Here is a 12,731-nt window from a genome sequence, read left to right on the forward strand (position 1 = left end):
CTGCATGTATTAGGCCATTGTTGTGCACTGTTGCAAATCAGTGAGCACTGCTTCAATGTGATGAAGTATGCTGCTGGAAAGATGAAGTCACACAGACGACCACCAGTGGTGCAGAGCTAGTAACTATCAGAGCGAAACTGAACACATCAGCAGGCACGTGTTGATGCTCCCTCGTCCTACCGAGGGAAATGAAAAGTGGTGGTTGTGTCACGGGCCGTCTAATCCCCCCCCCCCCCCCCCCCTTCCGTCACCCCTGCCCAGCGCTGACAGCTGGTACAGACGGTCAACGTCGCACTGTAGTCCGGGACTACTGGCTGAGAGGAGGCGACAGAGATCACTGGGTGTGAAAGTTGTCTCCACGGACTGACAGATAGGCCCTTGAATCTGTGTCTCAGCTGCTAGTTTCAACAGCCAACAGAGTTCAAGCAGTGTTCATTTAATGCAAAAACGGCCAGCTGTCATAAAGTATTAGGAGCCGGAAACAAACAGGAAAAATTAAATTCAGCTGACACTGTCATCTCTGACCTCACTAAATTTCAATTTTAGGCCTGATGTTATCAAGGTTGACGGAGACCTTTTCTGCAGTAGTAACAGGTCAGGAGTGACTTGTGTTGTATTACGTCATCATTTCCTCTGTTGTATGCTATATGTTGACAGCGACATTATTAAAACTACCCTCAAATGAGGCTCGGACACAGAAGGCAGTTGAATCCTGTAGTTGTATCTGCTGTGCTGTGTGGGGTTGCCTCTCAGTGGAGATTAACAGGGTCAGTCAGCTAGCCTGGCGTGGCTTGGCTTGACATAGTTTGGGGGAGGAGACTTATCTGCTTTCGCTCTCACTAGAGCTCCTGATGTTATTTTCTCCCACACACAGTCAAAGACGAACTGGCTTGGTTAGTATTACTCGTAGCCGTTCAAATGTGGGATGTCCAACTTGTTTGTTTATGAGGCACATTTCATTTTCATTTATCACCCTTAAAAAGGTGTTTTGCACCATTTGTGCATGATAAATAAAACTGCAGGTTCCTGTAGATGTGTTAACACTGTACAAATAATCTGTATCTTTTCTACCATTCATTTTCTTTCTTTTGTAAAAGTAAGCATTGTTTTCTACCAAATGCAACCACTCTATATGCTTCTAGTGTACTGCTACCACATCACTACATTTTTCATCTTCTTTGTTCTTTTTTCTTTGTTTCAGACAAGTTTAACACCTACGTGACGCTGAAGGTGCAGAATGTCAAAAGCACAACTATCACTGTGCGGGGGGATCAGCCATGCTGGGAACAGGATTTCATGTTGTAAGTTATCAAACCCAGACACACTGGGGCCATGCTTGAAGATTTATTGAGCTGACTAAATTTTGATCACTTTAATTAGCAACTATAATAAATGTCAGGTGCATGATAGACTAGGCAAAGGCCTTTACAGGATAAACAAAAGAAATATAAATGCAACACACCAATGCAAACTTTATACTAGGTTGTAAACTAAAACAATCAGTGTGTTCAACTTCTGGGTCAGACACATATGGTCCAGTATATCCACACTGCCCTGGAATGACATTTATTGTCACTATGTGCTGACAGCATGGTTCAATAAAGACACATTGCCCAACAACTCAAAAAAAGAAGTGGTCTCTGAAAAGATGTCTGAACCCCATGAACCACATTTATTGTTGTTTTTTATTTATTTTTAAGGTAAGGTAAGGTATCTTTATTGATTCCCGTAGGTAGAAGTTCAAAATTGACACAGCAGTAGCCGCATAATGGTGAAAGTGATAAAAAAATAAAATAGATTAAAATACTATATACAATAGACAATCTCTGTTTAAAAAATCTTCAATTATATAAATATGCAATATGCATAAATTCCTGCCTCACTCTAATACCTTTAAAAGTTAAAGCTATAGCATTTTTTTTCCAAGTTCTGTAACACTTTCTACGAAACTGACTTGTTGAACAGCTGCTGTTTATTTCGTCTTTGTAATTCGTTGGTTTAATTTCCTCATTTTGCTTTCCCTGTGAAAGGTATCCATGGTGATGAAAGAGCCAGCACGTTGTTGCATGTGTGTCATTGTTTGTCTTTTGTGAACTCCCTCATTGCAACAGTGTTTGTTTTTCCAGACCTTCATCCTTCTACTGTCCATTAATGATGTGTCAGCTAGGTGTAATTCATAATCATTCATCAATGTGCCCAGCACCACCTGTTATAGCAAAATACGTCTATCAAACGCCAAGAGAAAATGACTTGCCTCAACTGAAATCCAAGAAAGGAAATTCCAATCTTGCAAAGTGTGAATCCCAGAAGCTAACCTGTAGCTAACTCTGGGGGATGTTATATACGAGCTAGATGAGAAGATTGGTAACATTCTCAAGTGTCTACAGTAAATATAAAGCTACCTCCAGCAGCCAGTTAACTTAGCTTTACACAAGACATAAGCAGTTATGTTTGAAAGGGAAATAGTGGAGACTCTAGAAAAATCACTGCTCCCACATAAAAGGTAATCTAGCACATAACCACAACATACAAAACCTATAAATCACAATTGGTTGTTTTTTCACTTTAAAAAAACAACAACAACAACAAAAAGTTGTGCAATATTTGTTAGGGAGCTTTAGGGGTCTAACTCAAATTTGGACAGAGCTAGGATAGCGGGTGTGCTAACCTAAGCTAACTGGCTGCTAGCAGTAACTTGTTATTTAAAGTATAGGCATGAGACCAAAAATAAATGAATACATTTTATAAAACACTAATGTATTGCTATGATTTGAAACCGGCAGTGTTTTAGAAGGTAAGACTTGTATGTTTTTGGTATGCTGTGCAAAATTGTCATCCATGACAAGAAATTAAAGACAAAATCCCCACTAGGATACTTACAGGCTTTAAAAAAAAAAGTTTGTGAAAGTGTTCTATAAAAATCTGCAGCTACTGTACATCCTCCTTTTTGCATAAGGAGCTGTGCACTGAAATTACTCATGTTGTTTCAAGTAGTGGGACCCTCTAATTAAACTAAAGCATTTCTCGTTTCTGCTTTTCCATGCGAGCAGGCCTACAGGTGTCTTTTAATTTCCTCAGTTTGTATTGCTTAAAAAGGGTTTAAGTGATGTGGAAGTGACAAATGATTAGTGAATAGAGTTGTTACATCTGGTTGACATAAGCGCATGGATGGTAACATTGTTGAAAATTACAACAACAAAAAAAGTCTAATATTGGTTAACAGTATCAAAATGACAATCTAAACAACCAAGTTAAAATTAGCAACAGTTTTATTTTAATACCTCGTTTGATTTGTTTGCTCTGTCCCATTTTGTATGAGCACATGATTCAGAAAAGCCTTTATCTCTGCACCTGGACACCATGGAGACTCAGTGCACCCCCACCTTTTGCACTTCTCTCAATTAGCTGTTCTCTTTGATTATCTTTTCTCTCATCTTCCTTTTGTTTGGCCTGTTGATAGTTGTAAACTGCCACAGATGAGAATATGCAAATGTCCTTGTCACACAGCTCCTTTCAAAATTGATATGCCATTTTATTGCTGTCATCAAGCTGTTTTTGTGCCCTTTGAATAGCATGTTGAATAACAAAACAAGGCTGGAATGGATTATGACAGCTAATACACAACAAAAAGAGGAAGTAGCTTTTGTTATCTGACAGTGGTTTTGCCTGGCAGTAATTATTTAGAAATTTCTGGTTTATTTAGTGTGAATTGAATGACATATTGGAAAGTTCCCCAGCATCTTTGTTCTAATAACAAAGCCTCAAACTATACAGTTAATTGTTATACTGTTTTCATCAACTGACATTTACCACACTGTTTATCAGGAAGGATTTTTTTTTCGTAGCGTGACATTGCTTGATTACATGATTTTTTTTTCTCCCCTCCTAGTGAGATCAACCGGCTGGACCTTGGCCTCATTGTTGAGGTGTGGAACAAAGGTCTTATCTGGGACACCATGGTGGGGACAGCCTGGATTCCTCTAAAGAGTATCCAGCAATCAGAGGAGGTTAGAGTGCAACCGTATATGACATAATCTACCGCAAACTTCACATTTTTCTCATTTAAAAAGATAAATTATTCAACTTTTTAGTTTATTTCTTCCTCCACAGACATTCAATTTAAACTTACAAATGATACAAATACCAATATGGTAGCAGAGTGGTTAGGATGCTTACTGTGTAGCCATGTAGGTTTGATTCCAGCCATGGATCTTTGTTGGATGTCACATCCCACTCTGTACCTGTCTACAATCTTAATATAACTACTCAAGTCACACAAAAAAGGCAAAATGCAACAAACAAATAAAATCCCATCCAAAAATCTTTGTTTTTAAACTGATATAAAATGTCTTAACCTTTATAATAACAATAATGGCATAAAGTAGGTATAAGAATTGTCACAAAGAATGTCCAAATGTCTTCCTACTGTAAGGTAAATATCAATATCAAATTGCAGGAGGGCTCAGGTGAATGGATTTTCATGGATGCAGAGGTCCTGATGAAGGCGGATGAGATATATGGCACCAAGAACCCAACACCTCATCGAGTCTTGCTGGACACTCGTTTCGAGCTGCCTTTTGGTGAGATAATCAAGTTGTCAGGCCATTTTTTATTATCAACAAGTTTCCAAGTTTGAATCTCTCCTAATTTGAGATTTTGCCTTTCCTGCATTCGCTGGCTCTTTGTCTTTCTCCTAACTTTCTTTTTATTTTAGGTGCACGCTTGACTTCAATGATAAGGGGTAAATTCCTATTGAATAAACCGCACATTTGAAAAGTTCAGGCACTTACGTAAGACATTTTGCAATGCTGTCATCTCAAGTACCTGCTCTGACTACAGTGGGTACATTATTGATGTGGAGAGTACATTAGTGATTCTGGTTACCTCAGGGCAAATCAACCTTTATCCCTCTTAGTTACACAAATGCCACAAATATTTCCTGCTGAAATGTCAGCACGTGGTTTTCCAGGCAACATAGGAAAAACTAGCCAGCCTGGGGCACCTTGTAATAAATTGATGACGTAGTAGTGTAACCTGGTGTCCTGTAGTGTTATGCAAGTGTACCTCGCATTGATCTATCTCGACTAGAAAACATGTGAGCAACAGGAGTAGCGTATGAGATAACATTTTTCCTGAATTAAGTTAAATCTTCCTTACCATTATCTCATTACAGGATGTGAAGAAGGAGACTGACATGAACAACTAATGGGTTGAAACACTCTTCAATATTTGTTTTACTGTCTAATGTCCCTTATCTGGTTCCAGTGGGGATGTGGAGCCTGGTTCTGTCCTGCACAAATTGAGAGCACTGACCTATCATTTTCAGATCTTCCTTTATTAACTTGGGGTCTGTAAATATAATTTAGTCTTGGCCAGATTGTTCCATTGTGCGGGATTAAGAAACCATTTTTCATGACTAAAATGATGAAGAGCAAAGTATAACTGTAAGTTCAGGTCTATTAACCACTTACCATTTTCTGGAATCATCCATCACTAATTTACATGTATATTTAATTAGAGCTGCATTAATTATGTTTTGGCCACTTTGGTGCAGAATAAGTCCCTAACCCTAACATGTTATCAAACAGTTTCCTACTTGCACATCAAGCAGACACAGAGCTACGTAAGCGTTCATTTAGAGTTGTGTCTTGTATCCACGTATCTGGCTTTTTAGTTGCTAGATGTTTCACCTTCTGTACCTGTTATTTGCTGACTTTATGTGCCTGCCATGTGGGGCTGGACAGGTGGTGTGAAGTGGGTTTATCTGAGGTTTTTGGTCTAAAATAGATGCTTTGCTGGTGATGGAAATGGGATTGATGAGAGCGGTGAGACCAAACCATACTGTTAATATTCCTTAAAATCAAAACAATGAGCTAAAAGAGGTTTAAAAACTCCCTAGTGATGCAATTGGACAATATTCTCTGTGGGTTTATTACAACAAGTGTCCCCTTTCACAAAACATGTAGTTATTTGGTTTATTGTTGATATAAAAATATTAATGCTGCCTTATTATTTTTCATGGTTGTGGCCACAGCCCATTGAGCACAACTGTTGGGACAATTTCATTTGTCCAACAGTTGCTAGATCCTAGAAAATGCTAGATTAATATCAAGTCAGGAAAGCTGTTATTTGTATATTCCAATATCACAAATCTCAAATTTGCCTCAGGGGCTTTATCCTTTATTCTTTTACATTTGATGGAAAATAATTTTACAAATAAGGTGACAATCCAATGCCCTCCATGATTGAAGGGTAAAAGGTTCCCTGTGCACCCCTCTGTTCTCAGTGTCCTTTCCCACAGCTTTACTGGCACTGCATATACGGCTCAAACCTTGTGATCAAAAGGCATCAAAGTTAAAGCAGCGTGTCTGTCCGCTGAGTGGGCGAGAGCTGTTTTTTTTGTCTGTTTTAAGAGGAGACCTTTCAAGGTTGCAGGAGGCCATCATGACTCTCTCTGCCACCAGAGCCATTCATTAAAGCTGTGTGTCGGTGTGTCTTTGAAGGCCTGGCCTTTGTGTGTGTGGCCTTTTAATGTGCATCTGTCTGCAGAGCAACGCATCCCTATCCTCCTCCTCCTCGAAAAGGTGGAATGGTGAGAGACAGTATGATCTGATACAACAGTAATCTTGTCTCAACTAATAGATATAGTTGGAGAGTTTGGGATAAGTGAGGTACAGATGAGGAAATAACACTCTTTTCTTGCTTGAGGTTCCATCAGCTGTGAGCCAAATGTAGACTTGATTTCATATCAGGTGTACCCCACCATCACAGAGATGCGAATGTTGCTGTATGTTTATTTGGCTTCTTGTAACTTGTTTTTGTTTTTGTCTTGTGGCTGCTGACATATTTAAGTTATTATTTTTGGTTTTTATTTGGTAGTTTATTTGATGTTATGTGTGCTTTCAAATATATGACTTGTAATACCTCTTACAATGAGTTTGGGTTAGAGTAGGATCCCTGTTGCTGTGATGTGAACATTTCTGCCTTTTTTTTAGTCCCTTAACAGCTTGTTGCCATTGCTAACTAACTATTTTCATTTCCTCATTCCTGAGAAGCTCATGAGAAATTAAAGAGGCATTAATCTATTATGATTGCATCCTGGAATATGATGCCTGAAATCAGAGGGGACAGGATGTTGACTCAAAACACAGGTTCATGTGTATGTTTGTGTATGCATATTTTGGTACCAGACATCCCAGATGACGAGGCACAGTACTGGACGGGCAAACTGGAACGCATCAATACCATGAGTATCCATGATGAGGTAAAGAAATTTAACAAGATTTAACTCCATTTATTTGTATGAAGGCCAAACATCACTGTGTTGTTATGATAAACATATTCTATGTCCAATTACCGATCAAGCTCTTTTTATGTTGTGTTTCTAAAAAAATGAAATACAAAAAAGTTGCTTGTATGTTCCTGTTAACTACTTCTTTTGCTAATGATGTAGAACTGCTATATTTATTTTTTGTTGTTATTGATGTTGGAGTGGTGCTGATAAATTACCATGACAATAACAATATGACATGAAACATGAAAAACATGCTTGACACTTGCTGTTTTTTCCCCTCTCACTCATCTATAGTACCCTCTTCAAGATGACGTTCAGAGTCGCCCACTACCTCTGGCAGCTTCCCAGTGCTGTGAGTGTGCCTGACCATACTCCTTTCGGCCTCTAGATGGAGCCAATTCTCCACTCTTCTAGCTCACAGACTTTGATATTATTTCCTTTCCTTTACCCTTTTGTATTGTGTAATGTCGTAACAGTTGAATCCTCTTGATCAGAGTTGATATGAAGACTAAGTTTGAAATTTAGTCTGCCCATATTTTTTATGCATGTTACATCTTTCTTACTGTTGTGACAGCTTGTTTTCCACTCTGAGCACCACTGATTGGGTTCCCGCATCCTCTCTCTAGCACAACACAGAGACACTTTTTGTTTTGTTTTCACAACCCTTACCTCCTCTGACTGTACCTCTCACTTGTAACATCTGCACTTTCACCAGGCAACTATTTCGGATGGGCTGACCCACTAAGTATGTAAAGCACACTTTGATTAAATTATCCCCCAGGCCAATCCTCAGTGCCCTCTGCATGTCCTGATGCCCATATTTCCCAATAATAACTCTTAACACTTGATTTTCCTCACTTTCCTCACCTAACCTTTGTCCTTTTTTGGCCCTTTTTTAACCTAAGATCCTGCTATTGCTGTGCTCCTATTTTCCATGCTCTGTGCTGATGTGAATTGATTTTTATAACCCATGTATATGTACCCATACATTATAAGTTTAATGCATGTTCTCTCTCTCTCTCTCTCTCTCTCTCTCTCTCTCTCTCTCTCTCTCTCTCTCTCTCTCTCTCTCTCTCTCTCTCTCTCTCTCTCTCACTCTCTCACTCTCTCAGTTAAATAATCTGTAAGGGTGTAAATTGTAGTTGCATCACTGAGTTGATAGGTGTCAGTCTTTGCTAAACTATATTCATATATCACCTTGACATTTCATTGTCCTCACACTTTACTCTAAGAGATATCAACAAGAATCAGTTTACCCTTCATCCCCTCACTTTATCGCTTTGAAAAGATAAACCCCCCAGCTCAGCTGTCCCCTCCAGCAGACACCAACCTCTTGGTCAGCTCTTAAAAGATGTTTTCTAAGGGTAATTTTTGGGGTTGCCAAGGTCACTTTCGAGTGTTTTTTGTAGATTCTCTGCTTATGAACAACAATGGCTGTTAATATTATTATTATGTGTTTAAGATGGCTTAACTGTGGTGACAGCAATTTCTATTTATCTCTTTTTTTTCTTTTTTTTTTAGAATTTTTGTCCCTATTCTTTTTGTTGGAAAAACAAGAAGTACTCAATTATATACAATTGAGTATCTTCTTATTGATACAAGAAGATACAGAATTTTTCTGGAAAGCTTGCATGTATAAGGGTTATAGTCTTTTAAAACTGCATGACCTTTACCCTCTCATCTTCCCTATTAACTTGATATTTACTGACCCTAGTTTGTGTATTTCTTCAGATATACAGAATTCTAACTAGGATACATCCTCAGCTTCCACATGGGTTTAATTATAACCAAGGGTTGTATTTTTAGTGACTGCTGTCATATGAAGCATGTCTGCTCATGTTTAAGGAAATATTCATTATTTGTGCTCATCCTGTTGCCTGTTGCAGCTCTGGATGACCAGGACAGTGCTGTAGATGACCGGGATAGTGACTACCGCAGTGAGACGAGTAACAGTCTACCTCCGCGTTACCATACGACGGCTCAGCCCAACTCTTCCATGCACCAGTATCCCATGGGGCCTCGGACGCAGCACCACCCAGACTCCTGCACAGACTCTGTCCACAGTTTTGACCTAGACTACAGGGATCAGAGAGGAAGCAGGTAGACTCAGTTTGCACCGGTCAAATCAACCCATCTGACACAGAGTAAAAAATGTAACATTATAAGCTCATACTATTAATTGCAGGGCTATTTTACTGATTGTATTAGAATGAACAGGTACACCCTCAGCATTAAAATGGTTACTAGGGCATTCTATGCCGTTATCTTAACAATTTGCTCGCTTAGTTTCATGTTTAGAGTGATAGAAGTGATTTTAATGATCATGCTTCTTTCGGATAGCTTGCCTGACCAAAAATCCAACATGGCTATAGCTTTATGCTTTCATGTTTTTGGCTGTGAGCTGGCTTTCTTGTGTCATAGTGGATGGATCATTCAGCTGCTTCAGTAGATCAGGAGGGATCTGTACTCAAGAGTCGAAATGGGTTTTGTCAGTTAGTTCTATGGCAAAGTGTGTGTGGTGATTGTTACCATAATTATTTTTTTACATTAAAATAATAAGAATTTTAGAGGAAAAGACCACAATAATAATGCTGTTATTATTAATAATAATATTAATATTACCACCACACAGCTGCTTAGAGGTCACTTTTGGTCCACAAAACAAATGGTCTTAGTGCATGGAATTTTACATGCACTCATGGATTGCCATGGAAAACATGCGTCCCAGTGAGACTGCTGCAAATCTGCCTGTGTGGATTGATAGGAAGTTGATCCGGATAATTCTATAACATCAGGAAAAAAAAGGATTACAGCCAGGGAAAGCTCATTGCTCTTGCTTCTTTTTGTCTTGAGTGTCTTTTGTGATGGTGAAAGTTCCTGGTAGTTGGAATGACTCTGAACTAGCCATATCACCGAGGGAATCCCTCTGTCACACAGGGAGGGAGTGGGCCAGTGACATACACACGCTTTTCTTTGGTGATTAAAAACTTTGTTTAGTGAACACCATATGGTGGTGATTTAGCGTGTGTTGATAAGCATGACTGTTGCTGTAGGGATTTACAAAGATCTAAATTCATGCAGACACAGGAAAACACAGGGGCACACATACACGTTATTACACTTGCACAGTTTCATTATCCATGCGTACTAATTACTGTGCAGCTTTCTGACAACAAATAATTGATTAATAGATTTAATATTATTGATTTAGTCTGTAAAGACTGTTGTAATATTATTATTACAATTGTGAAACTGAAGAGCATTTGCATGCAACTGTTTTCATCTTAATTTCTCCATTGATCGCACTGATATATTTGTGTTTTTGTGTTTCCGTTTTGCATTTTTTCTTCTTATTTGTTTGCTTGTTCTTTTCTGTCCCTGTCTCCTTTCCCGCTCTCCTTATCAATTAAAAATTATACCTATTTAACTTAAAATAGATCATTAATCCAGAAAGGAAGGGTCAGAATCATACCTGTAGATTCTGGAATGGGGGTGGACGATTGGGAAAGCAAATACAAAGGGCAGGCCAAACCTCAGCTGAGTGACTTCTTAGATGAAGAGGAAGACAACGTTATCCTTCGAATGGGAAGGCCTTACCCTGACCCATCGCATAGCTCTAACCGCCAAAATACTCAACAGAGTGGTATTCTGCCTGCCACCTACCCTGAGGGCTATGACACTATTGATCGGCGGCGAAAGAAAAAGATAAGAGACCCAGGAGGGTTGCTCAGTACAGAGGCAAACAAAATAAGAAAAGAGGCTTTTCCCACTGACCTTGCACTGCTCAGTGAGAAGAGAGGGGAGCTATTTATGCGGCAGGTAGCAGAGATGCAGCAAGAGGAGGAGCATATGTCATCATGCCTCAGGCCATACAAGAATGGGCTTCTCTACAAGACTAGGATGTGGGCTAAAAATGAGCTGGACAACACTTTAGAGAATTATGTGGCATACAAAAAAGAGCAAGATGCTAAATTGAGGGCACGGTTTGATTTTGAATCAGTTGATTCTGAGGATTTGCACTATTCCATAGGAGCAGAGGAGGATATTGATGACATTGCATCTATATCAGAAGACTTCCCGCCAAAGAATGTAAGACATCTCAAAGACAAGTATTATTTCTCCTATGAGGGCCACATAGAAAATGCTCAGGGTTTTCGGGACAAGAAGTGTGGAAAAGCTAAAATTGGAGGATGGGCTCCAGAGGCAATGCTCTCTCCTGTAGAAGAACCAACTGATGAATATGTAGACCCTATGGATGAGCTTCAATGTCTAGTTGAAACTGTTTCTGAGTACCTTGCTGAAAAAGAGGAGGAAATAAGCAAATATGGTTCCCTTCCTAAATCAAGCAAATCTAGACTATCATCTCTGGGTAGCAATAGAACCGATTCTTTTGGAGACGACCAAAATAGTTCAAAGGATCCCAATCCTTTGGAGAGACCCAGAGAAGGAGAACCCCAATCGCAAACTCCATCTGACCAGGGCATTTCAGGGGTAAAAAATGCCATGAGCTCTTTATTTAGTTCTCTTACTGACAAAGTTGGTGGAGGCCACAAACAGCCCGTCCCCTCTCCACAAGCACCATCTGCACAACCACAATCTGGACTAACAAAACTGTTATCTTTTATTCCTAAATCAAACAGCTCAGCTCCTGTAGCTGTTGTATCGCCGGTAGAAACATCCCCAGAAAATGTATTGAGTTCTTTGCCTTCTCAGCCACCACGTGATGCCAAGACACAAGGTCATAATCATGAAACAAAAGCTCCCACAAGGAGTCAGACTCATATAAATACAAAAGAACACGTATCCGAGTTTGTAGCCAAACCTGAAATAGCTCCAGGAAACTCAGTCTTGGGGAAATTAAATCCTCTAAAGCTTTTTTCATCAGGAGATAATATGAACTCAGATGAATACAAACAGCCACCAGAGTCTACATATTCTCAAGGCCATACACAATGGGATGGCAAGTGTGTTCATCAAGGTAAACAGTCAATGATAACCGAAGTAGGTAAGAAATCTGAAAAATTAAGAAGTTCATCACATGAGAAACATTTGGGACAAAATCTAAATGTAAATATGCATGGAAGACAAGATCCCATGATTAACAGACAAGAAAATGTGCCTGCTGCAGGGGCAGCAAAGCCTACTGGCCAAACACAACCCGAAAACACTGGTTTCTTTAGCCCTTTTAAGAGATCATTAAGTTCATTGATCACACATGCTGCCCCCATTCCACCTCAGGGACTTCCACCTGTGGCAGTTTATCCAATGTTTAGATCCACAGAGGGTCCCCGACCACAGAAACCAGTGGAGGACCCATCATTGAGTACTAAGCTTAAATTGCCTTTCCTCTCCTCTGAAAATGTCTCTACTCAGCAAAATCCCAAAGCAGAGGGAGGCATGCTCTCTGGTTTTTTAAAGTTTGCATCCAGTGAAGACG

General features: G+C 39.5%; 1 protein-coding gene across 2 annotated transcripts in view; it reads left to right on the forward strand.

Moving 5' to 3' along the window:
* The window catches only part of LOC133995775 (protein unc-13 homolog B-like), a 70,555-nt gene that overhangs the window by 17,030 nt on the left and 40,794 nt on the right, over positions 1–12,731 (forward strand). Inside the window, exons 3-9 of one of the 2 annotated variants that reach the window (XM_062435255.1) lie at positions 1,202–1,301; positions 3,890–4,007; positions 4,457–4,580; positions 7,191–7,264; positions 7,589–7,646; positions 8,010–8,039; positions 9,181–9,394. In XM_062435255.1, the coding sequence (XP_062291239.1) occupies positions 1,202–1,301; positions 3,890–4,007; positions 4,457–4,580; positions 7,191–7,264; positions 7,589–7,646; positions 8,010–8,039; positions 9,181–9,394 (718 nt within the window). The remainder of the gene's footprint in view (positions 1–1,201; positions 1,302–3,889; positions 4,008–4,456; positions 4,581–7,190; positions 7,265–7,588; positions 7,647–8,009; positions 8,040–9,180; positions 9,395–12,731) is intronic. The other variant, XM_062435256.1, reaches the window with a different exon arrangement.

Source organism: Scomber scombrus, chromosome 15 (assembly GCF_963691925.1).
Source record: "Scomber scombrus chromosome 15, fScoSco1.1, whole genome shotgun sequence".
Classification (NCBI taxonomy): Eukaryota; Metazoa; Chordata; class Actinopteri; order Scombriformes; family Scombridae; genus Scomber; species Scomber scombrus.